Source organism: Hirundo rustica, chromosome 6, assembly GCF_015227805.2.
Source record: "Hirundo rustica isolate bHirRus1 chromosome 6, bHirRus1.pri.v3, whole genome shotgun sequence".
Classification (NCBI taxonomy): Eukaryota; Metazoa; Chordata; class Aves; order Passeriformes; family Hirundinidae; genus Hirundo; species Hirundo rustica.
The window spans coordinates 27,645,363-27,672,919 of NC_053455.1; the positions used below are offsets into that span (position 1 = coordinate 27,645,363).

Below are 27,557 nucleotides of genomic sequence, written 5' to 3' on the forward strand. Positions count from 1 at the left end.
TTCTCAGCACTTAGAGGCTGGAAAATATGGGAAACAAGTTGTGGGGGGTAGTTATTGTTCAGGTATTGGAAACAGCACCTCAGAAGGAGTTAGATAAGGGAAAGAGAGAAATAGGAGACAGGTGCCAAATTTGAAAGACACAAGCCAGAGAAATAGATGAGAGGAGAGAACATTTCATTCTGAAAAGAAGGAGCAAATGTCAGTGCAAATTCTGGCATATCTCTGCAATGTGGCAGTTACATTACTAAATCTAAAGACTGAGCATAGGCATCACTGCCACCAGGAAGGAGATGGCAGGTGACAGGGCACAGACATCTGAGAGAACAGGAGGGAAGCAAAAAAGCCTGAAGTGTAGAGATGGGCTGTTAAAACTGAGGCCCCTCAGAACCAAGCCTGGTGTTTACAGCAGGGGTGCCCCTGTGCCAGGGTGGTACCAATACGCGGCTCATTTCATGCTGGTATTTGGAAAGGCATCACATGACAGTGGGCTGGTGGCTCATCCCACTGTGATCCTCGGAGCTGTGATCATCGCAGTCATTGTCAAAATGCCCCTCAATATACGGCATCCTTTGTCAGCACCAGCAGATCAGAGCATGCAAAGACTCTACAGACAAAAAGCCAGTATCGCCTTTGTCCTCTTTTCCTTCAAGAAGGCAGCAAACTACAAGCCCTGGAGGATGTAATCCAAGTGCTAATAAATTATTGATGTGTCCCTTCAGCTTTTTACTTACTAAGAGGATATCAAAGCTCATTTTGTGAATGGTCCAGACTGATTCTCTTTTGCTACATCCACAATTTGATTCACAAATACTTCACTAAGCGTTAATATTGAAACAACATAGCGTTCTCTCTTTACAGGTTTAGCAAAAGATAATAGACATGTTTTGGATTACACAGGCTCATAAATAGATACAGTGATATGACACTTGTAACTGCAATAGATGTTTGATTTTGTAATTTTAAAAAGGTAGAGCTTATTATTAACTAGGAATACACTTTTTTTTTTCGTATTGAAAGCCTGTTGAGATCACTGTATTTAGTCCTTACAGATAGTCTGCATAGTTCTTTGGCAGGACATGCAAGTCATAGAACAGTAAGACTTACTTTATATTTAGTAATAGTTCCTCTCTTCCAATATGCCTATTTGCATAAGTGAACTAACAAACCATCTGTACTGGAAATAGTCTTTACATTACTGTCAGCTTTGGGGCAGTATGTGGCAGTTCCTTAACTGTATATATGAATTTATGCTAGTTTTGGAGTAGCAGAGACGTGATTTGAAGCTCTCATACAGCAATTTTCTGGGTAGAAGTGTCGCCAGAACAGAAGGCTTTGTTTTTCTCCTTCAATAAAGTACTGTGCAAATTTTGATGGCCAGAAATGCTCAGGATCTTCATAGTTGTCTCATCCTAAAGACACACACCAGGTTTCCAGGTATATCTTAAAAATGGTACCAGATCTTTGCAAATTTAGCCCAAATGCTGTCTCTCACTAAACAGCAGAGCAAAATTCTGCCTGCTCATTCAGTGCAATGGCCCAGCTGAGCTCAGAGAAAGGATTATCAACATTTTTACAGTGGCATGCTCTGAATGACAGGGTGCTGATCTTAAACTGACACAAACTGCAGTTCCTGACTGCACCAGTTTCTTCTTGCTCTGAATAGAGGCAGCAAAGCTACACATGCATGTTGTCTCTGTTCCTTGCTGGCTGTTTAGGAAGATTGAATGACCAGGCACAAAGCCCAGAAGAGAGAGCTGGTTTTTTTTGCAATATGATATACATATTTTGCAAGCCAGACCACAAAGTGCTTATCACATTTTTGGTGCTATATACGTAAATATTCATAATTAATCTGTGTTGGAATAGGGTATAAAGCTTCTAAAGAACAAAAATAGCCCCTTCAGGCATCTCATAGCAGTGACACTGATCCCCTGCATTTCTGAAATTAAAAAATGAGCTCCTTTGCATAGATTTTGCAGTAGCCTCTGGAGTTCAAGCTTCCTTTTTTTCCCCTGATCCTTCAGTTTGTGAGGGCGACCTTGACAGCAGAGATTGATACCTTGAATCTGGAGCTATAGAGGTGGAAACAAAGGCACCCGGTGAGAGATGACATTTCCAAAGCTTAAATCTCAGGGATAGTAACCTTCATTTTCCCTTCTCCAGATCTTTTTAATCTCTAGGCCTTTCTCCCATGTTTTGGCTTTAGGTACCAGCAGAATTCTGACGGTATGGCAGGTGGGAAGATGTATTTGCATGTGCCTTCCAGATCAAAAGCCTGAATTCAACTGGGGGTTACATAACCTCAAGAGACAACTTCGTCTCTTGAAGGTGGAAGGGCCAATTAGGCAGTCCTTGGGACCGCTGGCAGCTGTAGCCAAACAACAATCAGGATTGGTTTAGATGAAATAAATCACAGTTTATTCAACATCAAAAACAGAGTGTCTGTGGAAATGAAAATAAATTCATGAAGCTGTTCAGGCAGCACCAAAGTCCAGTGGGTATTAGATGTATTTAATAAATAAAAGCAACCGTTTGGACTGGGATGGCAGACAAATCTGACAGGCTGAGCTCTGCCAGGTCTTTGTTTTCTGTCCTTGTCTGACTCAGCTTTTGAGTATGATGCTCTTACTCCTGGGCCGTGTGGCTTGCCAAGCTGTCACCTTTCTGGTGCACAGCCTCACCTGGCTGTCTGTACAAATGGGGGCCCAGTCTTCTGAAAATTGTCAACCTTTTTCCTTACTGAATGGAGATGCTTCTTCATGCTGCCTTGTGATACACTAAAGCCCATTTTTTCCATCTGCCTTCATGTTGCCTTTCGTTAGGACTTTTTAACAGTTCTTACAAATAGAAGTTTGGCACAAATATAAAGTTCATTCCCAGTCTATCAGTGCACAGTTTTCTGGCTTGGCACATTTCCCTTCTAACCACAACACCTCATCATGCCTCAGTACCCATTCCATAACATATTTAGGGGCCACTAAACCCCCCTAGACAAACAGGTATGAGCTGACAATAAAGAACACTTTCAATATATCTCTCTTCCTCCATAGAGCTTGGTGGGTATGTCACAGGCACTCCTTATGCATTCTTTTTGGCTCCTTTCTGTGTCCTAGATGTGACCCACTCCCTGCCTATCTGCTAACTATCTTATCCTCCAGAGATTTCCCATCATACCACTTACAGAGAGGAAATTAAGTACTTTAAATGTGCATTCTCATGTGGTTTATAAACCTGCATTGTCGTCCCTTCCACTGTGCATCTCATAGCTCCTCTCCAGGTCTGAGAGAAGTAAAAGCCAGACTGCTTTGGACATATATGTTGGATGCAGCCAAAGAAATGCCATTTCTGCCAGGAGGAGATGTCATCAGGGGAGGACAAGGCAAATGTATCTATAGCTACAGTCTCTGCCTTGCAATGTAAGCCAGAGACGTGAGGCAAAGGGAGTTTGTTAATTGTCTCTCATCTTGCACCCCTATGTAGGTTTCTCAAGGTGGCAGCAGCCAAGACTTCTCCAATGCAATGAATATCCTAAAATTCAGATTTAGCAGAGCCCAGTATTTTTACAAAAAACAAGTTTTGGGGTTTTTGCTTTATGCATTCATACACCAAGCACCATTCTCTGCTCTACAGTCCTTCTAAACAATCTCTTATGCAGCCTGAGTGCCTTGAACCTGGAGTGGCATTTTCCAGAGCAGCATGCCCGAAACAGCAGCAAGCATGTTGTGACAGGAGTTGAAGTACAAATATTTGAAGTGAAGGTTGATGCTTCAAGAGTGTTCACTTGCCTGTTTGTAAGATTTTTATGAAGGATTTAAAATATATGGTGCTCTAAGGCACAGAGAGAGAAATGGATCAAATGAGATGAGCCTCACAAGAGTATAATGAAACATGAAGCAAACATGCCAAGGTAAGATGGTGCAGCACACCAGTCCTGATCAGCAGGAGAACCGATCATGATTGGATGCGCTGAGCACAGGATGCAAGCAGGAGGAAGGAATATTGACAGGGCAGGGAGTTTGCAGGAGGCTGCAGTTGTGGAGGAAAGCCTGTGCAGGAGGCAGATAAAACCAGAGAAGCGGCTGAGGCCGCAAGGAGGGTAGGAAGGGGCAGGAGCAGCCGGGTGCCTCCATTGCTACTGCCAGCTACTCCTCCGAGAATAAGGAGGCGAAGGGGAGCGGGGGCAGCCCCAGAGCTCCGTCCCGACTGCGTTGCTCTCTGTTCCCGGTCCAGCGACCAGGGAGGGGAGTGGGGAATCGTCGGGCCGCTCCATGAGGGACCGCTTCTGCGGAGCAGCCTTCCTCCTCCTCCTCCTCCTCCTGCTGCTGCTGCCGGGCCGCGTCCCGCCGCCAGCCCGGGCGAAGTCCGGGCGCTGGGGAAAAGCGAGAGAAGTGGCCGAGGCTGAGCTGCGGGCGGCGGAGGCGTGAAAATGCGCTGAGAGGGGGGCGGCCGGCGGCGGGGGTGCACCCGGGGCTGGGGAGAGAGGCTCACCCAGGGAAGAAGACTAGAGAGGGCACTCGGGAAGGGTAGGGGTTGCGAGGTCGTACCCCGGGAAGGGAACACGCCCGGCAGCTCCCAGGCGCCCGCAGAGGCGCGCCGGGAGCCGCCGGGCAGTCGCCTGCCCACCTGGGGGGGCCGGGAGCGGCCGGGGCACCCCCCCACTCCGCCTCGTCTTTCTCTCCTCCCCTCCGCCGCCTCCTTCCCTCCCTCCCTGCCCGCCTGCCTGGGATGGTGGAGGGAGTCGGGAGCACCCGGGAGGGCGGCCCTGGGCGCGGGGGGCTGCTCGCCCCGGCCCCGGTGCGGGGCGCGGTCCGCGGGGAGCTCCGCCGTCTCGGGGTCCCGCAGCCCCCGGCGCCGCCGCAGCTGCCGGTGATGGCCAAGGATGTCCTCGGAGGGGGAAGCCGAGGCGGCTGCTGAGAGCGGGCCGGGCAGCACCCCCGCGCCGGGGGCCGCCGCCGCCGAGCGGGAGGAGGTGAGCGGCGGCAGGGGCGTCCGCCCCGGGCCGGGGGAGACCGGAGGGGCGAAGGCAGCCCGGCCGCGGGGACGGGGTGCAGGGCCGCGGGGTGTGGGGAGCCGCGGCGGAGGAGGGCGCCCCGGCTGGGGGCGTTCGCGACGCGGGGAGAACCGAGGAGCGCAGCTAGAGCCCGCCCGGGTACCTGCAGGCGCGGTGCGCCGTGGGGCTGCCCCGCCGCGCCCTGCCGTGCCGGGGGCCGCCCGCGGGACCCCCGCGGCCGCGCCGAGCCCCCGCCGCCCGCGGGGCTTTACCGGCGGGCACCGCCGCCCAGCCCTGCGCCGGCTGCCGGGCTCGGGGCGGCGGCTGGGCCAGCGGCTCCGCGCCGGAACGATGCAGCGGGGGCGAAAGGGAGCCCGCCCGGTGGAAGTTTGGCCAAATGAGCCCCTTGGGGTTTGGCCTAGGAGAGCCTGCCTCCTCCCTGGGACTTGTGAAATGGTCAAGGAGACTGCAGCTCTGCGAGGCACTGCTGGAGGTGGCCGGAGGGACACGCGGGGCACGAGAACGGGCGTGCAGTCTGGGGCTCTGTGGCTTTCGGGTGTCTGAGGGCAAACAAGGAGGTCATGCCTCTCCTTCTCCCTTGGGGCCTAAGCACTCCAGTTGTCTAATCTGCAACAGAAAACAGTGGAGGAAATATAGCCTAATATGTTTCTTCAGATCATCTGTGAAGCACTTAGTGTGGCCTTGCACAACATAGAGAGGGAATAATGGATGTGTCTGAGTGTTGACACGGAATCCTGAGCCACAAGGTGTTGGCCAGACAGAACTGCAGGGCTGCGTGACAGTAGGTGACAATGTGTGTGTGCTATCCTGCATACTTGAGACCAAAAGCTGTCCTGTTTTAGAAATACCTGGGATTTTCTTCTACGCCTACTGTAGCCTATGCTTCCAACAGTTTAGACAGGTCTGCCATTTACGTCATGTAATCTATGTGCAGTTCATGGAAGTGAGTGAACTTTCTTCATAATACGGAGTTAAAAACGAGTGTACGTGCTCCTAGGAATGCAGAGAGCAGCTTGGAAACAGGCTTAGAGAAGAGAAAACTGAAAACAGAAGAGAAAGCAGCCCTGGAACATTGCAGTTAGTCTGCTTAAAGCTTTTGTCAACAGGTCCCATGGCTCATCAACAGTCACATAATCCTGTAGTCAAAATCCAGTGGCCTCAACAAAACCTATGTGCTGCTGCAGGATACTTAGCTGAAAACCAAACAGCAGTTTAAACTACCTATAATTGAAAATTGGCTTTGCAGCTCAGGTTGAAAAAACTGTCATCCATGGGTGAAAATTAGGGTTTTCTCCTGTTTGATTGCTTTTTAAACACCTGCGACACAGTTCACCGTGAAGAGCTGTGGCTGGATCCAGGATACAGCTGGTGTTCCAGCAGTAGAGCACACCAATGTAATTACAGCCCTGCAGATGATCAATAGATATTTAATGCTGGAAAGGATTTTTAAATTCATTTGGTCTACGACCAGGAGCTACTGAAGGCTTTCCAATGTATTAAGTCTGCCATAAAAACATCTAAGCCATTTGTAGAAGGAAAGTACTTGATCTCTCTGCTAAGCACTATCTGTATCTTGCTTCATTCATCCTGTTCTCAGTTTTTCTTCTGTTTCAACACACACATTTGCACATGTGAGTCTATATCTCAAATGCCTGTGATATCTTAACACTACAGTCCTACAGTGTTTGTCTTTCCTCATGCCTTCCTCATCGCCATGTAAATAGTCTTTTTGCACCCAGGCCTGCAGTTGTATGTAAATGCCCTGGATTGGTATTAAATGGGCATTTCATGGGCTCCTCTGTTAAGCCTTGTCATTTATGGATTTCACTTAGATCAAATGTGTGGACCTAGTGGTAACAATGACCAAAATTTGCCTTTTTTGAGTATTAAATCAATACAAACCTGAGCTAGTAACAGAGAATGTGTCTGGAGCTAGTAACAGAGAATGTGTCTGAAGTCATAAGGGTTTATTTTTGAAAGAAGGACAAGCAAAGCTGCAGCTGCAGAGCAGGAAGGAGAGCAGCAGTTCAGTTACCTGCCTCGGCCCTTGTCCTCTGCTGCCAAGGACCACGTAGGTTTCCTGCTGATTTCGCTGAATATCAGAGCAAGCCCGCAGATTACCTGACAGTGCTCTGGTTTGGGTTTTTTTCTAATGAAACATTATTTGCTTGAGCTGAATGACCTGGAACAGATGTGCTTCTGTTATTAGTGTAGGATTCTGCCATTCCATCAGCTCTTGTAAAGAGGAATCAAGATCTTTCAGGGGAGAGTATGCAAAGGATTCCTTTTTCTAAATGTTTCTGCAGTTACTGCTGAAGATTGATTCTCTGGAGACACTTGCCTTTGCTTTCCTCTCTGAAACAGCAGCACCTGCTGCTCTGTACTGCCCTGGTTAAGCAGTAGGCCAGCTGCTTTTCTTGTTTCTGTGAGAGCCTATGCCTACACTGAAGGGTTGATAGTGACTTTTCTTAATTTCTGCCAATTTATAACTCAGTTGGGAAATGGTCTTAAATATTAAAATATTTAAAAATTAGGTGGAAATCAAGAGGGTTTTTTTCAGGAAAACAAAGCTTGTGAGTAGAAACATCATTTTTTTGTTTCCGAAGCCAAGTAATCACTGAAGAAAGCTGAAAGCAGCAGCCACTTGACATTTTGAAATATGTATTTGTCTTGTCTGTACTGGCAAAGTCAAACAGCAGTTGTCCATGCCTGTTTTTATCTTCTCTTCCATATTTAAAAACTTAAATTGGGTATGACATAATATAATCAGTTAAGCTATTTAAATAAAAGGGAAAACCTCATGAGTCAATGTTCCTGAAACCCACAGTCACTGGCTTTCTGATGGAAATTTTACAGAAAAGAGGGGCCACTTAAAACTGCCTCATTTGCCTTGTGTTGCCACTGCAAAACACAACAGGGGCTAATTTGTAAAGTGCTGCTTGTGGTCTCAACAATGCCAAAGGGGTGTTACAGGTTAAGAAACCATACACAGTGTTTGTTTGCAGGCTACAGCTTTACAGGCTGTCAGATCAGAAGGGTAGCTGGGACTTTTCCTCTTCAGTGTGCCCTTGGAGAGACACCCTCTACTTGGGGCATTGACTCCATTTAGTTATCCATATTTTTTATCCTTCCCCCCAAACATTTATTTTATATGTCAAGGCTTATTTGATGGCATTGAAAACAGCAGGCATAAAGCCCATACTAACAGACAAGTTAGCTTTGGATTGTCCCCATCTGTGGGCTGAGTTGTCCCGAGGTGGCTGAGAGGTTAAGCAAAAGCTGCTGAGTTACCATTGGGTATCAATCTCTAGAGAGGGGCTATTTCCTTGTAAACCTCCTCCTTCAAAAGCTGCCCAGGGCACTCACACAACAGACACTGCCCAGAGAAGTGTAGGAAATGAGTGGGACATGATTCCCAGGAAAACTCTTCTGCTTCTCCTTGGCTCTTCCAAACCTCGTGCAAAAACCTGCTCAGCTAATCCTCTGAATGAGAGGTGCTGGTTAGCCTTGTGGAAGGCCGTCACCATCCCAAGTGAGTATGATTGACCAAACAGTTGCCTTTTTAAGGCAAAGTGCATGATATTCTCCCTCTTGCATGAAGGTCAAATAGGACAGGTCCCCTTTCTTCCCCGTCTGCCCTTGGTCTATTCAGCAGATAAAAACCAAAGAGTGCTTCTCATTCCTTGTTCCAAATTATTTCCCTCATAGAGACAAAGGAAAAGTCCATCAGAATTGGCAGTATTTTTCATGATCCTGCAGTTTCAGGCAGTATTTGCATTGCAGATCCTGTCATAAGAAAATCCATGCTGAGCCTTTGCATCTTTTTTCTGCTTTTGTTCTTTTTGTTGTCCCACTTTATCTTCTGATCACATGTATCTTCCTGGGGCCCTGGAGTTGGGTGTCTTCTCTGCATTTCACATGACAAACTGTCGAGAGTTTTTAAAAAATAGATAGGAAATACCAAATGAATGTGTCTGAGCTCTGAAGGGCAGCCTGGTCTCCAGCTGTGTGGGCCACTGCAGGCAGAGTCTTCTGCTCCTCACCACTGAGGAATGAAGTGAATTGCTCCATCAATTCACTTTTCCAACCCCTCCAGCAAGGGAGTTTTCTCAGTGAAGCGCTGGACTGTAGCAACTGTGGAGCTCATGGAGTTCTGCTATTGGAGGGTTTCAAGGACAATTTAGGCAAATGGCTGTTAAATGTGTAGAGGTCACTTGATGGGAAAGGGACAGACTAGGTGACTTGGTGGAAGGTCCCCTTCAGACTTTGTTTCTAATGCTGTTCTTTCAGGTGGACAGACAGTCACCTGATACTGGTGGAAGAGCAATGGGTCTGCACACTTTCTGGAAGCCCCAAATACTCTCCTTGTTCTCCCTTTCTCACTTCAGAGACCCCAGAGGATGATCTCCCCCAAGAAGGGAAGTGTGGATACCAAGGATGCTTTGCAATCTGTGCAAGCCATTGCAAGAGTGAGGTAGGAGGTATCTTCTCCCTGGAAATGCAGCACTTCCCATCATCATGTTTCTACATCTTGAAAGAAAATAGCTCAGAAACAGAGAGTAAAAGGAGTAAAGCATCCCCAAGTAATCCACAGTGAGTAGGGCTTGTTTCTCCATGTGTTCTAACACATTGTCATGAATTGACATCAAAAGTAGTGGCTGCTGAGCTATCACCAGCACTGTAAGGCCCTTCAGTTGTTACAGTGACGCTGTTGTGACACAGCAGATGAGGCTGTGTCTGAGTTTTCACAAGTTCTACTTTTTGGATAAAGTATGGTTAAGTAGTTAATTAGTTTTTAAGTTCTAATAATGGAAAATGTAGTTCACTTTCAGACTCCAATCACTCGTGCTCCTCAGAGCTTAAGACTGGTGAAGTTAAAAATAGCACATAGTGAATCTTTTTGAGGTCACAGTTGCTGCAACAGCTCTGTTAACTCCCCAAAATCCTAACGGGGCAGCTTCCTTTCAGCAGCGCTCTGCAGGGAGCCAGCCATGTGTTACAGCGAGGATGCTGCCGCAGTGGGGCTGGACAGGTCTGCAGCAGCATCACGCAGTGGGGCAGGGGTTCAGGCTGCCTTTGACAGGCGCCCATGCCAGCTCCTCCCTGAGCGCCGGCTGCTCTGCCCACAGCTCATCTCCCCTGCAGTAAAAGCAAGGAGGACAAGTGCCTGAAACAGGCGGGACAGATGACGAGTGGGAAGGATGGAAGAGCCTGGCTGCGCGTGGCACAGGGGGCTGGCAGCCTTCCCAGTGTGGAGTTAGGGTTGTGAAGCAGTGTCTGATGTAGCTGGCAGCCTCTCTCAAGGTGCCACACGTGCCACTGGGAGAGGATGGGGGGGCTCACACCCCCTGAAATGCGTGAACTTCTGACCTCCGTGGTTTTACATCAGGTGGGTAATGCACAGAGAGTCCCACCTCACACACAGCACCGTTCCTGCACAGCTGAGGTGTTGCACATCCCAGTGCAGGAAAGATTGGTAATACTGGGCCTCAGGAAGACGAGCTGGAAACAGCCACCAGCTGGTGAGAGCAGGGTCTGGCAAGGTAGGAGCTGACAGCGAAGGGCAAAGAGCAGGTCATGAAGGGTCCGGCTCCTGGCAAGGAAACCAAGGGTAGGTGATTGAGGTGGCTGGCAAATGAGGAGTCTGGATAATGTGACCTTACCAGGGAAGAGAGTGGCATTAGTCAGAGGCTTCTGCAGGTCATGGCTTTGAGAGAGAAGTGATTTGTGGTGATGGATTTATGGATGGAGGCCTTCTTCATACTAGTATGATTGATTGCCCTTAGGGGATGGCCCAAGAATTGTGGAGTACAACACACCCACAGGAATGTCTCGCCCATACTGCAATGGGCAGAGGGAGCACAGAGCACTGTGGAGGCTGGGGTGGCAGCATCTGCTAGTAGAGTCCTGCCAGCATTAAGGGCTCTCTAAACACCAAAATAAAGAAAACAGCTCCCTCATGGCTTCCTAGAGGTGAGGTGGCCAGGCAGAAATGCCAGTGCCTGGTAGAAGAGGAGTGTAGTGAGGGCATGTGCTGAAAGGGTGGGGATGCCCGTCCATCTTCAGGCCTGAAGTGTTCCACAGTTCTCTGCAGGGAACTGTCTGCCAGCAGACCAGGGCAAGGAGGTGAATCCTCTGCTTCCCACCAGCTGGTGCTCAGCGTGGCAGGGTGCAACAGCTCGCATGCAGATGATGTACCTTCCCTGGAGAGTGCTGCTGCAATGCTCATGTGAAATCATTTTATAAGTGCTATTTTTTTCAGTGTCTTCAGGAGATGTAAGAAGGTGTGCTGACAGCATGCCATGGGTCAAAGTCAAGGCAAGAAATAAAAGCCGGGTGTCCTGGCTCTCAGGATGCCCTTTAACCATTAGGTTTTTCAATGAATTTTCAGTGAAGTTTTCACCTGCTGTGCTGTCACATATTGCTGCAGAATGTGTCACAGAGAAGCAAGAGGGAGGGAAACATTATATTTATAATGAAAACTTGTTTCTCCCAGGGAAGCATTAGCTGCTGGGATACTCCCTTTCCTTAACCAGAGCACCGTTATAAAAACCTGACAGTGCTGGGGTCACAGCCGTGTTCAGCAAGGTGCAGAGATGGAAACACACTCCCCGAACCTGACAGAGCAGCTGAAGCCTGAGCAGTGGCTGTGTGTTATTGCCAGGGATGCTCAGCTCAGCAGCGGGAAGGACCTGGCATGGCCACAGCCTGAGCTGCAGCAGCCCAGCACCGTGGGGCTGGCACTGCTTCTGCTGAGGTGTGGCTGAAGGGCTCCAGCTGGGAAGTCACACAGGGGAAGGCTGGGAGTTGACAGTTCAAATCACAGAGCCGTGTTGTTCTGGTTTAGCTAGATAAAAGGATGGCATTGCAAATAAGTGAGAATAAAAATAAAATCCCGTGGTTCTGGCCAAACTTTCATTCACAGGTCCCTTTGAAAGACTTCCTCAGACTTCACTGGAGCTTGGATCAGTCCTGGATCCTATTTCTCCTGAGAACTTGAGAGCTGTTTCTATATCCTTCATTTAAATCTCAAGGTGTTCCTTTAGACTGAGCAAAGATTAGAAGGGATTCATAATAATGAACTATTTTTCTCATTTATGAAGTCTCTAAACAAGAGACTTTCAATGACTAAGCTGCAAACTAGAGAACTGGTGTGGAACTAACACCTCTCTGGCTTCCTCCTCACAAGGATGTCTTTACTGGCTCTCTGCTTTCTTCCCTAGGGCAGCTGGTCCATAGCTGTTGTCCAGCTTGGCTTCAGATCGGTCCCTCACTTCTCCATGTTGAGGCTGAGGGAAGGTTGGGCAGGACACAAGACCCGTGGCAGTGGTGAGAACACCAAGGCACAGGACATGCTCCTCAAGGATGAGGAGAGCACCAGCAACCCCAGCAACCTGGGTGTGGGAAGGAGCAAGCTTCCATACACCACTGGACTGTGACGCTAAGATCCCCTGCTGCAGGCTGACGCACAGCACAGCGCAGGAGGACACACACACCTGCTGGAGCACAGCCAGCCTCCTCTCCCTGCTTGCTCCTCTCTCACCCCTGGCGAGCTGCATCTCCTGTGTAAAGGTGGGAGCAAAGCAAGCATTACAGGATTCCTGTTGTACCCAGATGAGACTTTGCCAAGCACAGAGGCTGGCAGATAGCTACGCTCCTCTTCTCCCTTCCCTGCTGTTCCCATCCCTCAGGGACTGAAGCAGTGGGAGCTGGTCCCACTATCCCTTCAGTTTTCCCTGGGCTGGTGTCAATTTTCCCTTTCTCTCAGCAAAGCCACTGAGTGGGCAGCAGTCAGCAAGCTGCACCTGGCTGATCCCCGGGGGCTGTGGTACTTTGGTGCTGCTGGCAGCATGCCAGGGGTGCAGGGAGCTGGGTCTGGCTTTCACAGGCTGGAGCACTGCTGAGGATTGCTCCGCTCTGCAGCCACAGGACAAACGGATGGATGGATGCTGCTATTAGCCCTTTTTTTAGTGTGTCCCTGCAGTGTGGGAGCAGGGGCAAGGGCACCTGCCTGGGCTTCTCTGTGCAGTGTGGCTGGCTGTGGTGGGGGGCAAGTGGCTGCCTAGGCTTGAGGCAGGCTGCAAAATACCAAGTGGCACAGGCAGCTACGGCCCGTGTCATTTGCTTGGCCTTACTAATCCCACAGTGGCTGGGAACTGCATCCCAGGAGCTTTCCTGCGGTTATGTGATGTTTTTATCAGTTAACTGATAAGTGTTGAGTGGGTAAGCCACTTAGTTATATCTGGAAAATTTACCCTAGAAACCACTACTATTCTATTACTACTAGAAACCACTAATATTCAAGGCAGGGGAGTAGGTAATATGAGCTAAGTACGGTGGGTGCTTCAAGCGTAGGAAAAAGAGCTGTTCTTGGAGTTACTGCCTTGTTCTGAGGCAGCTTGAATCCCAGCTTTCCTCTCCTGATGAGCTCATACACAGCATTGGCATTAGTGGGAAAAATCCTCTGCCTCCAAGTATGCTCTTTTTATTGGTGTGGAGTTGAAAGCCAGTGGCAGCAGCATCAGCAATTTGGGGGGAAAAGCAGTAATTTTGTTAGTGCAGCATTTTGGTGATCTTGTTAAAAGCTGCCACTAAAACAGTCCTAATTTCTATTTTGTAAATCGTGACCATTTTGTTGCTAGGATTCCTTGGCACTGAAGATGCAACTGCACAATTTTCCTTGGAGCAGCATCACTTGTGGATGTGTCTAGGGCCAAATTCTTCGCAACACTCACATCTGCACCCTTGTATTGTACTGAGTGCCTTTCCCATCCTGCTGCAATGAGCAGCATATATGTTGGCAAGGATCCAAATGGCATATATTTCTGGGATTTCCTTTATTTCTGCTCAAAGAACTCAGAAGTATCCTGCAGGACCTAATCCTGAATCTGACATTTTAGAGTAATGTAGGCTCCTTCTGTCCTGACCTCTGCTTTCCTCCTCTTCAGATGCTGGCTTGAATTCATGAGGATGATTGGTGTGAAATAACACACTGTATTTGTGTGGTATTTCAGGGGCGTCCTAGCATCTGAAATTCAGGTGGATCAGCAAGGTTTGCGTCTTTTCATAGTTCTGACTCGTCCTGCAATAGGCTCTGCTGCTTAAAGGATTTAATGCTACCATTGTGTGCACCTACCTACCCTGAAGTGTTTCCCCTGGCAGCTCCCTTGATGGAAGGAGGAGATTATGTCTCCACAGGGAATTAAACCATGAGAAAGCAGACAATCCCTTCTCACCACAGGAGGGCAGTTGCCAACGCCTGAGCCAGTGACGCTACAAAACACGTGGAGTGCATGATGCAGGTTCTTATTTTCAAACCTAGTGACAGCATTTCTGCTATACATTGACATCATGGCCCTCATCTGCAGGATGTTTTTATTCTCACAGGAGTTTCGTGGCAGAGGAGCAAATAGATGTGCAGCAACCAATCTGCTGTGTGTTCAAGGACTGGAGGGATATAATCTTTGATGCAAAATGCGAAATGTGCCCCCCCCCCCCCCCCCCTTTTTTTTTTTTTTTTTTTTTTTTTTTTTTTTTGTTGTTGTTGTTGTTGTTGGTTTTGTTGCCTTCTATCCCTTGTATTTCCCTTTCCTTGCTACTGGCTCAGCAGGAGCTAGGAGTAATGGGCTTCTTGCTGTTCAAGACGGATGGCAGGAGGCATTTTGTTTCAGGCTCCCCAGGAGGGGATTGATGAGATGACTGTTGTAATATCTCCCTTTCTCCTTATTACTGATGCCCCATGTGGTGCCCAGATTGGGTCACGTGGTGGAGGAGCGTTTCTGCCCACGATTACACCGAAGTCTGGGCTAGCACAGCCTGTCAGGCTCCTTCTCACCGTGCTAATGAGCATGGGACCTGGGAGTTCATTTAGCCCTGGAAAGCAGTGAGGGGTTGTGCTTCTCCTGCAATTGTCATCTCCCTGCTCAGCCAAGACTTCTTAGGCTGGTCTTTCACCAGGATCACCTAAGGATCTAGAAAATGATAGCTACACCCACATCTGTTGTGGCTGCTTGGGGACAGTGGATAGAAATCTCCTTGGTTTTGCATCATCCCTGTCCACTGCAGAAGTGGTGAGGCCCTTCTCAGCACCAGAGGCTGGTCCTGGTGAAAGGGCTCTCCTCAGTTCTGAGTAATAGCACAGCCTGGGGCTTTTCTAGTAAGAACTCCGTGGTCCTCTCTATGTTACATCCTACCATCAGGAGGTGGAACATTTTCCCCTGCCCTGTCTTGACCAAGATTGAGGAGTCTGTCATGGTTAGGGACAAAATTCTGCTTTCATCCAGACTCTGGTCACCACCTGCCAAAGTGTATGACTTGTGGTTATTGATTACTCTTTCCCTCTCAGGTATCTCATTGGGATATATTAATCACAAGCATAAATCCACAGGGCAAGTTCAGTTATGACTCGTGTTAATTTATCCACCATTTTTTCTTCTTTCTTATCTGATTTTATCTCTTTTCTTCATAGTTCTCTGTCAGTGTTTCCCACATTCTTTTTTCCCCATGGACGGGAAGATTTTTCTTGCTAAATAAGAGGGGGAAAAAAATACAAGATTAACTCTTTGTTTACATGAATAATCACAATATGTGGGGTTGTTTTGTTGAATACAGTAAAGTCACTCTGTAGCCCCAAAACCAGGTTTTGGCAGAGAGCAGGAGCATGTTGTGATGCCACATCCTGCTGAGACATTGCTGCAGCCTCGGCCCTGCAGCGTGCTCTCAACTCTTTGGGAATCTCTGGTCCAGTTTAGCACAGCCTTATCCTACCCCCCCAGGCTGTGGGGAGGAGAGAGGGGCATAGGTCTCTTTTTTGGAGAAGTTCCCAGCAGCGAGGAAGCGAGAAAGCAGCTATTCAGGAGTATCTGCTTTCCAGGCCATGGATGGGCCGGGGTAACTGCTGGCTCATAGGATGCTTTGGTGCTGCCAGGCTCAGTGCTGCCTCCATTAATCTTCACCCAGGTCCTTTCTCTGGGTGTGATTCCCTCCTGCTCCTGCCCAGGCTGACTGGTCTCTATCCTCACCTGCCAGCCCCCTAGCCCTGCCTCAGTGGCACTGGCATGTGGAGCGTGTCCTGGCTATCCTTTTCCCTCTTTCACTTCTTCCCACCTTCCATGTTTCCCCCTCATTCCTCTAATTCCATTTAGGCCACATCTTTGCTGCTCTCTGTTTTCTCTCATTTTAGACATGATAGCATTTTCCTTCAGCAAATTTGCAGCTCTAGAGGTCAGCCACCAAGGACAAATGCACACAGGATTTAAAAGGACAGGAAATGCTTTTGATATGACATCCCCAAAGGAGAATTTTAATGCTTTTGAAAACGGGGAACACAGGTTCCTGCCTGTGAACCAGGCACAGACAGCCAAGCTTGGGCCCCAAACTGTCCACGAAACAAACAGAATAAATTCATGCTGTGGCAGCACATTTTCTGCTTATACAGCTCATGCAGGAGTTTTCAAGGAGAATGGAGAATAAAGTCTGACAGAAGAGGAAACAGTCATTTTGTCAATAGACACATATGGAGAAATAGCAAGGATAAGGCAAAATTATAGATCAAATGTGTAAAGAATGTGACTCCAGAATAGCTTGGTGTATTTCCTTTAGACATCACAGGCTATTTCTTCCCCTTCTATTGATGTCAGTTTGGCAACTTTCAGTTCAAATTTATTGTGCCGGTCAAAATCGGCAGGGGACAAAACAAGAGTTTTTTCAGTGTCACCGTAACCATTAGCGTGCCCTGAGCACTAGTGGGGCAGCTGGAACGAGAAATGCTTCAAGCCCACACTGCTACGCAGCTACTTCTGGAGTAAAATACAGCTACTGATGAAGATCACACATGTCAATCTAGGTGATAACATGCTCTGATGAAGCTCTGAAGGTTTTCTCTTAGTATGGTATGCAGAACTGCTCATGGAATTATTCGTGGCAGTGAACACTGGAAATGTGAGAAGCACCTCAGTGTCCACATAATGCTTACAGCCTTGTTTTTGTGATTGGTACTTAACTCTGTGAAAGAGGTTGTCTTGTTTAAGTTAATGGGGTATTTAGCTATTAGACTGGCAGAGTTCTGCAGGAATAATTACCAGATTTGAGACTGTTCACTGGAATTAGGCATTAAATCACTGCTGGTAACATTTACAGATGGCACAAACATTAGCAGGCAGGTCTATAATGATGAGGTGAGCACAGTTCTCCTTAGGGATCTCCCCCATTTGACAATTTCGTTACTCAGTCTGAAGCCAAATCTGACGTTACACATTTCAGGGGGGAGAGTGCAGCCAACATTTCAGCTGTCCTCAGAAAGAGTGACTCAAAAAATACCTGGGAGCTGAGCGAATGAGAGGTTGAACATGAACTCCTGGGATGTTGCTGGGTAGAAATCTCATAGTGCAAATCTTGAAGACGGTAAAAAGGGGGAATGAGTGGAAGTAGAAGGTGATTTTAATTTTTGGTATGATGCCAGTGAAATAAGGGCTGAAGTCCTGTATTTACTTGCAAAGTCCAGACTTAAGAGGACTCTCAAGGTGCTGAAGGCAGAGCAGAGCACCAGAAAGAGCTGGAGCAGGGAAGTGAAGGACTTGAAGACTTTGGCTCCTTTAAATGTCAAAAAGAAGGCTGAGAGATGTCATAATCAGAATGGAGGAATCTCTTCTGAGTGAGAAGGCAGTCATGTAAAAGAAGTCTTTTGTCATTTGGAGAATGGGCATCCTCACTGCCATGAATGGGGGCTGAAGTGAGACAAAATTACAAAGGCAATTTGTAAATTAAAAAAAAAAAAAAAAAAATTTACAAAGTTCATCACCAGAACAAATTTCAAAAAGAATTGCAGGTTCTTAATTTCTTTTAGGCTATCAGTTAAAACAGAGTGTATTTATGGAAGATGAACTTTTACAAACTGCCAGTGGTTTCTGGGCTGACCATAGGATGGCAGAGTGAAATTGCATTGCCTGTGAGACACAGGAGCTAGGAGGAGAAGGCATAGTGTCTCCCAGTCTTAAGGTGTAAATGTAGGTTGGGTTGTAATATAAGCTGAACCTTCCTGACCCAGCATAACTGTACAAAGTTATAGGAGAAATTTTTGTGACTGCCTGTAAGGGCTGAAGAACTGTCTGGTTGTTTGTTGTCTAGTAAGGATCCCTGCCACTAGTGGATGGCTAGTGGGTGAGTCCTGCTATCAGGTGTGCTTGGATCCAGAGGCCAGCAAAAACAGCGAGCCAACACCGGCAAAACAGAGGCACCAGAGTTTCAGGTTAGGCATTCAAAAACCTGGGCTGGTGGAATCAGTTTAGGCTTCTCTGAGTGTGGCTCTTCCTGCTCCTGCTAAGTGGGGAGCCCCTTTAGAAGAGCAGGGATAGACAGACCACCTTGGCTTCTGCCTTGAGGAATGAATTTGTTCCATGCACCCATCAAGAGAAAAGGGACCTAGAGTCATAAGCACAATTTGCTTATCCAGAAATGTGTTGTTCTCATTCTTTAGCATCAGTGTTACATTTTGAATAATACTTTTTAAGGAAAAGTCGGGGTTTGAGGGAAAGTAATTTTTTTTTCATTCTTGGCCACCCGCCATGCAGTCACTTTCAGGCTCACTTAGGGTGGTTACCAGCTACAACTTATCTACCAGTGTCCTAAATCTGGTCACTGGTGAGAAGTCAGGGGATGGGTCAGGGAGCCAAAACCCTGACCACCACCAGGGCTTTGCTCCTGCCACCAGAGCACGCTCGGCTCCAGATGTTAACCAGGAGGTGTGCCAGGCTGTGCACTCCCCATCGACTCTCTCTCCACCTCTTTACACCAGGCAAGACTGACAGCCCAAATCCGCACACTCCTACAACGCAGAGCACGTTTGAATGGTTTTAATTATGGTTGCTGCAGCCAGGACCTGACCTGCCTGCTGTTGAGCCAGGAGGAGCTGGGTGGGTATGCCTGTGCAAAGGAGGCTCCACCTCAGCCCTTGCAAACCTGCTTTTGATCTTGGGCATCTGCCATCAGAGGGTGCCTTTGAAGGCAATTGCCCTTTCAGCCCCTGCCTGGATGTTTTATCGTTTGCAAGCTGAGTTTCTTAAAGGAGAAGTAATCGAAATGTTGCCAGCCTGGAAACTCCTGTCTCCTATAGGTGTCAATTGAAATTCCAGTTCTCCATCAGCAGTTAGGGATTTCCAGACTGTTTTCCAGTGACTGTGGCCACAAATTAAATAGCATCTATCATTGTGGTGTCTCAGAGTTCTCCACACCACTAGACAGCAAACAAACCATATAGAGGTGATGAGTGCTACACAGTGCTCTGTCTGAGCTTTCTAGAAATGATGGGCCAAAAAAAAATCAAACGTGGAGAAGCGCTGTAGAGCTGACTGACTGCCTGGGGCCAGGGACAGCTCAGGGCAGGCTATCCCTAAACCTTGTCACTCTTCACAAGGTTCACAACACAGACACCCACAACCCTCCCTACTCATGGCATTTTCATCATTCATGCCGAGAACTGCTGAAGAATTTGGAAAATTTTTTTTTCGTTACTGTTTTTAAGTATTCTCAAGGGTTAAGTGAATTTTTGGCATATGATTGTGGATAGTTTCGGTACGAGTTACCAGGAGTTTCCAATCCAGTCAGGTGCAATGAGAAGGGAGGCCTCTGAAAGCAGTTCAGCAGCATGCCAGAGACTAGCAAGATGTTATTAACAGCATGTGTATTTAACACAACTAGAAATTCATAAACAGTGATACTGACAGCTCAGCTGTACTGCTTCACGGCATTCCATTCATAACAGGAGATTTTTACAATTTGTACTGTCATCAGACCAGGTTGGGACCTTTTGGGTGAAACATTTGAGTTGACAAATCCATTCCTCTTCAGAATATGTGGTTGTAGAATCACAGAACAGTTTGTGTTGGAAGGGACCTTCAAAGCTCCTGTGGTTCCAGCCCCTTCCATGTGCAGGGATATGCTGCACTAGACCAGGTTGCTCAAAGCCTGTCCAACCTGGCCTTGAACACTTCCAATGATGGGACATCCACAACTTCTCTGGGCAACTTGTGCCTCATTTAATCTGTCAGGATGTTTCTCAGGTCAATGCTGGAAGCAAAGTCCAAAGCAAGAGAGGGAGGACATCTCTCTTGGTTTGGGTTAGAGAACCAAGCCCCTTAGTCCTGGCTTGCAGACAAAGTGCCTGGCAACTGAGCCTCCATCTATTCTTGTCTCCGGCTCTGGCTTTCTGTCAGGTCCTCTTTCTTTGCTTTCTGCAATTGTGTTTCTCTATTAAGATTTTCCAGGAGTTATGCTTTTATTCCACATCAAAACATCACAGATGCCACAGGATTCCTCAAAGGATGCAACTCCTGTTCGCTGGCTAGCCCAAGTTATCATGGAAATTATTAGTTTCCTTAAGCATTTATTGTACTCACCCAGAAATACAAGCTTGCCCTGCTTCAATCTGAAACACTATGCACGGAAAGAAGAAAATTCCATGCAGTACCACAAACATAATTCTTGTAAGAAGGTGGTATGTTAATTAATAAAGTCTGGGAGCCACTGGTTTAACATATTAATGAATTCGTTATGCAGAGAGAGATTAAAATATATATTTCTTTATTAGATTTTTGAATGTCTGATACCTTTATTGTAGTTATGTTCTATTTTGTGTCTTTCTTACAAACATTTTAACAGTGTTTCTAATAGTATCATTGTTAGCTAGTATATATGTTAGATAATTATTTCAGCAAAGAGAAGGAGAAATGCGGGGCTATAGGCCAGATGAACATGGTCAGAACTTGAAACAGGCGAGACAGATGTGGGGGTAGACCCTGGAAGAGAGATCCTTTTATAACTGAGAACCTGCAGACACTGTGCTTAGGAACAACAGCAGGAGTGACACAGAAAAGCCAGGTGAAAGAATTTGCCTTTTTTACCAAAGAGTTTTGAACGTGAGGGCCCTGCTGAACTAGACTGGTAGGTGCGTGAATCAGATGTGGCAGCGGGCTCTATGGCTGCCTGTCTTCACTAATGCAGAGAGGAGAGAAGCTGCCTTTTTTGCAGGCTGCTGTGAGAATAGTGGAGAAAATCTGTCTTGGGCTGATCCAGCCCTTTCAGTGCAGTGGGTTGAAGGCCATTTTTGAAGTGCCTCGAGAGGATGCATACAGAAATGTCATCTTGGACCTGCAAACCTCTGAGCTACTGCCAACCCAGCTGGGTGCTGCTCTGTGACTGGTGGAACCAGAGCTATCTCATCCCCCAAAGGGGAGATGGCATTGCATGAAGATAAGCACATTAGGAGGCATTTGCCCACTCTGATATGGCCTCTGATAGCCCTAAGCAGCAGGGCTGGTTGAACCGCTCCTTGGGCAGAAGCCAGCCTGCGGGTTGTAAGCTGGGCCACAGAGAAGTTGTTAGTCAAAGCAGGTGAGATAAAGGAAGGTGGGATTGCAGTGCCTTTGGCAAACAGTGCTCTAACTGACATGGGACAGGGCCAGGCTGACAGTGCTTCCAGCAAATAATAGAAAAAAAATGGGGTTCCTGGAGCTCCACGGACGGCTTAAGCAGTCAGCTTCCACTGAAACTGACTGCTGGGCATTTTTTGGTGGGTCTACACACTGGCACTGTTCACTGTGTGAACCATAAGCAATTTTATCCCTTATATATATAAGGACAATATCCCTGCTGTTCCTTCTGCACAGTCTCAGTTGTAGAGAGTAGAGAGATGTTAATGTTTAAAGTTTTATTCACCTCAAAAAACCTTCAGGGGAGGAATTAAAAAAAAAAAAAAAAAAAAAAAAAGGAAAGAGCTTTGCAGTCCTTCATTACAGTTTATATTTTTGCATTACTATAGAAGTTAAAATCTCTAATTTCATGTCAAGAAGAGACAAAGAATAAAAGTCAGTGATTTCCAGTGGGTTTCCCATGAGTCAGGAGAGCCTGGGGCTCTGGCCTGGGGTCCAGCATACAGCTGGGGCAGAAGCCTGCATTGGGGCAGTAACCCACTGAGACTGAGCAGCGGGCATTTGATGAGAGTTTCAAGAGATGAAACTCCTCATGACTGCACATTGACTGCACATAGGCAATTCACTCCCAAAACTTCTCTAGTTACTGTTTAGCTGATTTCGGGACTGCCTGAAGCCACCTTGTGGCTTTCCTCTAAATTTCCTGCAATAGGCTAAGAAAAACAGCCTTATTCTTACCTACTTTTTCGCTGCCCTACCTACAGAAGTTATGTGCCCTGTACTTTATAACCCACTTAGCTTCTCTACATCTGTTTTAGCTGCTGTAAAGAGAATATGGAAGCCAGAATACAGCCGAGAATAATTATACTTTGTTCTGACACATGTACGAAAGTTTTCGGATAAGAATATAAACTTTTTACAGATTCTTTCTGGTTGCATCAGGAAGAATCAGGAGCCAGATTCTGCCCTAAGTCCTTGTAAGTGTATACTGGTGTAGCTTCTTAAAATCAATAAAATTACTCTGCACTTAGACAGTGTCAGATTAAAAGCTATGAGATCAAAACCAAACCCCATGAAATCTAGTTTTGCAGTGTTCACAGCAAGTCATAAAACCCTCTATGGTTACTTAAAAGTGGTTCTCTGTCTCAGGGAACAAAAAGAAAAAAAAAAAAGGAAAAGCAAAGCAGTACTAAATCTGACCCTACAGCCCTGCAAAGTTAGATGCTAATGCTTCCATCTTATTGAGAAGACAGCAAACTTCTCTTTCCAGTGGCGCCATGCTATTATTTCCTGAGTTACAAGATGCTGCTTCTTAAATTCCTTGCTGTTTCAAGATCACTTACTGAATTCTAACTGCTGTAGGTCCAAGAGAAGCTTTACTGTGGGAGAAATTTATCTGTGGAGAAAGAAAGAGAAGACATTTCCTGAACCTAGCATCTGTTGGCATCTACAGAGCAGTTTGATGCATTAAAGATGGGCCCTTGGGAGAAGGAGTAACAGTGTGCTTCTATTTTTGCATGAAATTAGGCTCGGCAGAGGGCATGATGATGCATGAGTATCAGTGTGTATCTGCTTTCTCACTGTCGTTTCCTCAGTTAGGAGAGACGCAGAGGATGGCAGTAACAAAAGGGATGTGAGCAGCCCTCCTCATTGCCTACTAGAGCAGTGGGGACTTTTTTCACGCACTCTCTACAGACAGACAGACAGCTGCCAGCCAGTGGTGTAACTCACCCTGCCGCTGCTCTTTACGGGGACACAACTCTGTTTCTGCTGGCTGCTTGGCTCCATTCGGCATTTTTCTTTATAGCTGAACATTGTGTGACAATGCAGCTGATTCACTGCACCAGGGCTGGGGTAAGGACTGCAATCGTGCCCTGTCAGGGGACAAAGTGAGAGTACAGGAGTGTGAACCCAGCTCTGCTCCCCACCTGACTTTGGGGACTTGAAAGAGGGGGGTGTGCTGTTTTAAATACTCATGCATGCGCCCTTAGCTTCAACACTGAAGCTTTCAAGTATTTTAGGTCAGAGCTCGTGTAACCAGCCTGAAGCAATGCTGCATCGTGCTGTAATCTTGACACTTTTTTCAACTAAATGTGCTTGAATCTAGTCATTTTCCTGATGGCTCATCTCCAAGAAAATGGTGTCGATCATTTGGTAGGTTTCAGGGTTGGATGTGAGTCAGCTCTGAGTCAGGCAGCAGCTTTAGCTGCGTGAAGTGCTGGTCCTCCTGTGCTGGCACAACCTGTGGGGCCACAGCTCTGCGACAGACGCTGCTCCTGAGCCTCCCCAACAGCAGCATGTGGGAACTGAAGCACGGGGGACTCACAAGGCACTGGGGCAATTCCACAGCCCCACACTTTTGGCTGTTCACCTGCTCAGCACCCTCGACCTCTGAAGATGGCAGGGTGTGTAAGCGATGCTGGCGGCAGGCAGGGAGAAGGAGATGGGGACCTATCTTGCTCCCTGCAGGGGTGCCCGTCTGAGCAGGGTGCGGGCACAGCGAGTCACTGCTGCACAAACAACTTCCCTCCCCAGAGCCAGAAGGAAGCAAGGAAAGAGCTTTGTCCAGAGCCCTCTGTCCCTGGCAGGGTGTTTCTGTTTATATTGACATTTATATTAAGTAGGGTGGTGTCCCAGTTCTCAGGCAGCCAAGAGAAAAGCCAGACACAGCCTTTATGGCAGCAGCCAGTGTGTGTGTGTAGTGCAAAGCAGCGTGACTGATGGGTTCCTCGCTCTCTCTTTGTCTTTCTCTCCCCTTGCACGGCGGTGTGATTGAAGCAACGCCCCGTGAAACAGTCCCTGAGTGCTTGCATGTGCAGAGAGTCCCACTGGAAATGCCTCCTCCTCTCCATCCTCATGTATGGCTGCCTGGGTGCAGTGGCCTGGTGTCAGCTGGCCAGAGTCACCAAGCTCAGCTTCGATAGCTCCTTCAAGGGCAAGTCTATGATCTACCATGACAGCCCGTGCTCGGACGGATATGTTTATATCCCACTGGCCTTCCTCTCCATGCTGTACGTGGTGTACCTGGTGGAGTGCTGGCACTGCCACGTCAAGAGGGAGCTGCAGTACAAGGCAGACGTGGACAGCGTGTATGAGTGCATCAACCGCATGCAGCAAGCCACTCCGTGCATCTGGTGGAAGGCCATCAGCTACCACTTCGTACGGCGGACCCGGCAGGTGACGCGGTACCGCAACGGTGACGCCTACACCACCACGCAGGTCTACCATGAGAGGGTCAACACGCACGTGGCTGAAGCTGAGTTTGACTACTCTCACTGTGGGTACAAGGACATCTCCAAGGAGCTCCTGGGCTTGGAGAGCTATACAGCCACCAAGCTGAGGTTCACCAAGTGCTTCAGCTTTGCCAACATTGAGTCTGAGAACTCTTACCTGACTCAGAGAGCTCATTTCTTCACTGAGATCGAGGGGCTAGACGACTACATGGAGGTGAGGGAAGGCATGCAGCTCAAAAATGTGGATTTTAAAGAGCTCATGATGGCCTACGGAGACCCGGATCACCTCCCGTGGTACGTGTCCCATTACGCTTTCTGGGTGGCGGCTATCCTGATGATCTCGTGGCCGCTCAGGGTGCTCATAGAGTATCGGACCGCTTACGTCCATTACCACGTGGAGAAGCTGCTGGGGCTGGAGTACACGGCGCCCGCGGCGGCGGAGGAGCCCTTGTACCGGTACCGCATGCCCCGGGACACCACGCAGGACAGCACCGAGCTGGAGTGGCACATCTGCACCAACAGGCAGCTGATCCCCAGCTACTCGGAGGCCATGCTCATGGACCTGGCCAACTCGCCGGCCTACAACAGCTACGCGGTGTGTCGGTACGGCGGGACGGCCCACGGCTGCGAGCGCTGCAACCGCGCCTCCAGCACCTCCTCCATCTTCTCGCGCCACGCTTTCCACAGCTGCAGCGGCAACTCCCGCCTCTCCCTCAACACCAGCCGCTTCTCCCTCTGCCGCATCCATGGCTCCCACAGGACAGGCCTCTGGAGGAGCCGCAGCAGCAGCATTGCAGACCGGGGCTGCCAGGATGAGCAGTGCTGCTCCTACTCCAGCCAGCTGGCTGTCAACGAGAACCCCCCAAACTACCACGATGCCCGATTCTTCCCTGTCCTGATCGTGCACAGGCCGGAGGGGCAGGACAGGCGGCATTTCTACATCAGGCGTTCCTCCTGCCTAGAAACCTCTCTGTGACAGGCCTCCGTGGTTACTTGGCTCCTCTGCTCTGGGACGGGGACTGCAGAGGTGACGCCGGTGGGGAGCCTGCATGCGTCACTGTCTACAGCGGGTCAGCAGGACGAGTTTCAGCTCTTTCCCCTGCCATTGCAAGAGGACATAGAGACTCTGACCGACGCCTAACCTCATTTCTGAGATTTTCTCCCCTTCCACCTGGTCTCCCATGTCTTTAATTCCCCATTCCTCTCACTCTTTCACTCCTCACCCTTTCTCTGCTCCTTGGTCCCCTGCCTCTCGTCCCATCCCACCCTTATTCTTTTTTTACATTTCAGTCACAGCATTTGGTTGTTGTGTCTGCTGGAGGATTTTAAACGCTTGTGCTTTGCCAGTACATTTGCCCTCCTGGATGCTTTGCAAGGTAAGAATCTCAGATAGAGCAAAGCACAAGGCACACGGCCAGCCAGAGTCAAGTCAGAAGGAGAATTCATATCTGCAGGGGCTGAGTCACCTCCTGCAAGCCCCAAACAAGGTGCTTTTTAAAATTTTTTATTTTTCCCAGTCTTTTTTCCTCTTCTTCTCTCATTCCTTCTCTCCTTTGCTCTTCTCCTCTCACTTTGCCCTCGTCTTCCCTTTTTTTCAGTTCTCTCACTTCTGCTTTCCAGTTTTTCTGGGGTTTTGCCGGTGAGGATGTCTTTCAAGGTGTAATTATCTTCCACTGGGAAAAAGTAAGGTATTCATGACACAAATGTCACTGACTGCTCACACAGCCACAAATGAAGTCCCTGAGAAGTGCTGAGGACTTTCTTTCAGGAGCCGTGGTGTACACCGATACTGCAAAATGCCCTTTGCTCACCCTGCCCTGCCTGGTCTGCAGCAGAGAGCTGCTGCATTTCCAGCTGCAGTTTACCTTGTCCAGCTCCACCCCTGATAGCAATCGTTGACAGCCATAATGTAGATTAGTGCCCTATTAACGCCACTATTTTTAGGACAGTAGACCTGGTTTGTGGTTGTCTCATTCCTTCGACTTGAGCACAGCAGCACAGCTTGACAAGAGGAGAGGGGCTGGAGAGGAAAAGGTAAATACGGTATTAACCCTCCCACAGAGAGTCTGGAGCTGTTAGGAAGCTCTTCCACCCACAGCATTTATTACAGCAGTTGTAGGACTGCCTGCATTACCTTTCAGCTTTCTGTGTGCCCTGGGGAGGGCTTTCGGTCTGTAGCCCACTACACCTTCCCAGGTGACGTGTGGTGCCACCCCAGCCCCAGGCAGGAGCCAGCCCCACTGGCCACTCCTGCTGGGGCTCCAGGCTCTTCCTGCAAGGCTTTCCCTGGAGCAGGTATAGCACCTTCCAGAATTAGTGCCAGCCTCTCCCAATCCAGAAGGTGTCTGCTCCTGACAGAGCATGCCACTGCACTCCGGGCCGTGGGCTCTGCCCCCCTGGCCCGGCCCCCTCCGAGAGCCAGGGGCTGGTCCGAGAACCTTGTGGCCGCACTGAGGACACACCAGGGACCTCGCGCCGGCCAAACCTCCGTCCCACAAGGGGTGGTTGTGTGCTGAGCAAGCTCCATGCCATTTTGACACCTGGCTGGTGGAGATTATTGCCCACTCTGACTCACAGGAGAATGCAATACGATCGTAATACATACGGTCACTTTCAAAACCGGTGTTGTCTCACCCTACCTTACAAGTAGGTAAGAAACTGAGCCCCCAGAGGGGTTGGCAACAAGTGCTTCCTCCCAAGTCCATTTTGTGTGTATCAACATGTAATATGAAATTTGTAAAGTCATATTGATATGTGTAGATTATGTGTAACTCTGCATACTTATATGGTGATTTCTTATGGCATTGACTGTTGCACCACGTTAAATACATTTTGGTTTTGTTCGATGACTCTCTTTTGATGTGCTGTGTTTATTTCAACTCCAGAAAT

At 48.3% G+C, this 27,557-nt stretch overlaps 1 protein-coding gene across 3 annotated transcripts; it reads left to right on the top strand.

The window, feature by feature from the left end:
- The first annotated feature begins 4,900 nt into the window (after positions 1-4,900).
- On the top strand, positions 4,901-27,484 carry LOC120754813 (transmembrane protein 151B-like). 3 transcript variants are annotated; one of them, XM_040068833.2, is made up of 2 exons: positions 4,901-4,969; positions 24,214-27,484. In XM_040068833.2, exon 2 carries the CDS (start codon positions 24,247-24,249, stop codon positions 25,642-25,644), a length of 1,398 nt encoding a protein of 465 aa, XP_039924767.1. In that variant the 5' UTR covers positions 4,901-4,969; positions 24,214-24,246; the 3' UTR covers positions 25,645-27,484. The 3 variants fall into 3 exon arrangements, with proteins under 3 accessions (XP_039924767.1, XP_039924766.1, XP_039924768.1); XM_040068832.2 differs by lacking the exon at positions 4,901-4,969 and adding an exon at positions 9,352-9,485; XM_040068834.2 differs by lacking the exon at positions 4,901-4,969 and adding an exon at positions 9,500-9,604.
- The last annotated feature ends 73 nt before the right edge of the window (positions 27,485-27,557 follow it).

Bases quoted from the DNA above. Each gene is read 5' to 3' on its own strand.
- LOC120754813 (XM_040068833.2), top strand. From the start codon at position 24,247: ATGTGCAGAGAGTCCCACTGGAAATGCCTCCTCCTCTCCATCCTCATG.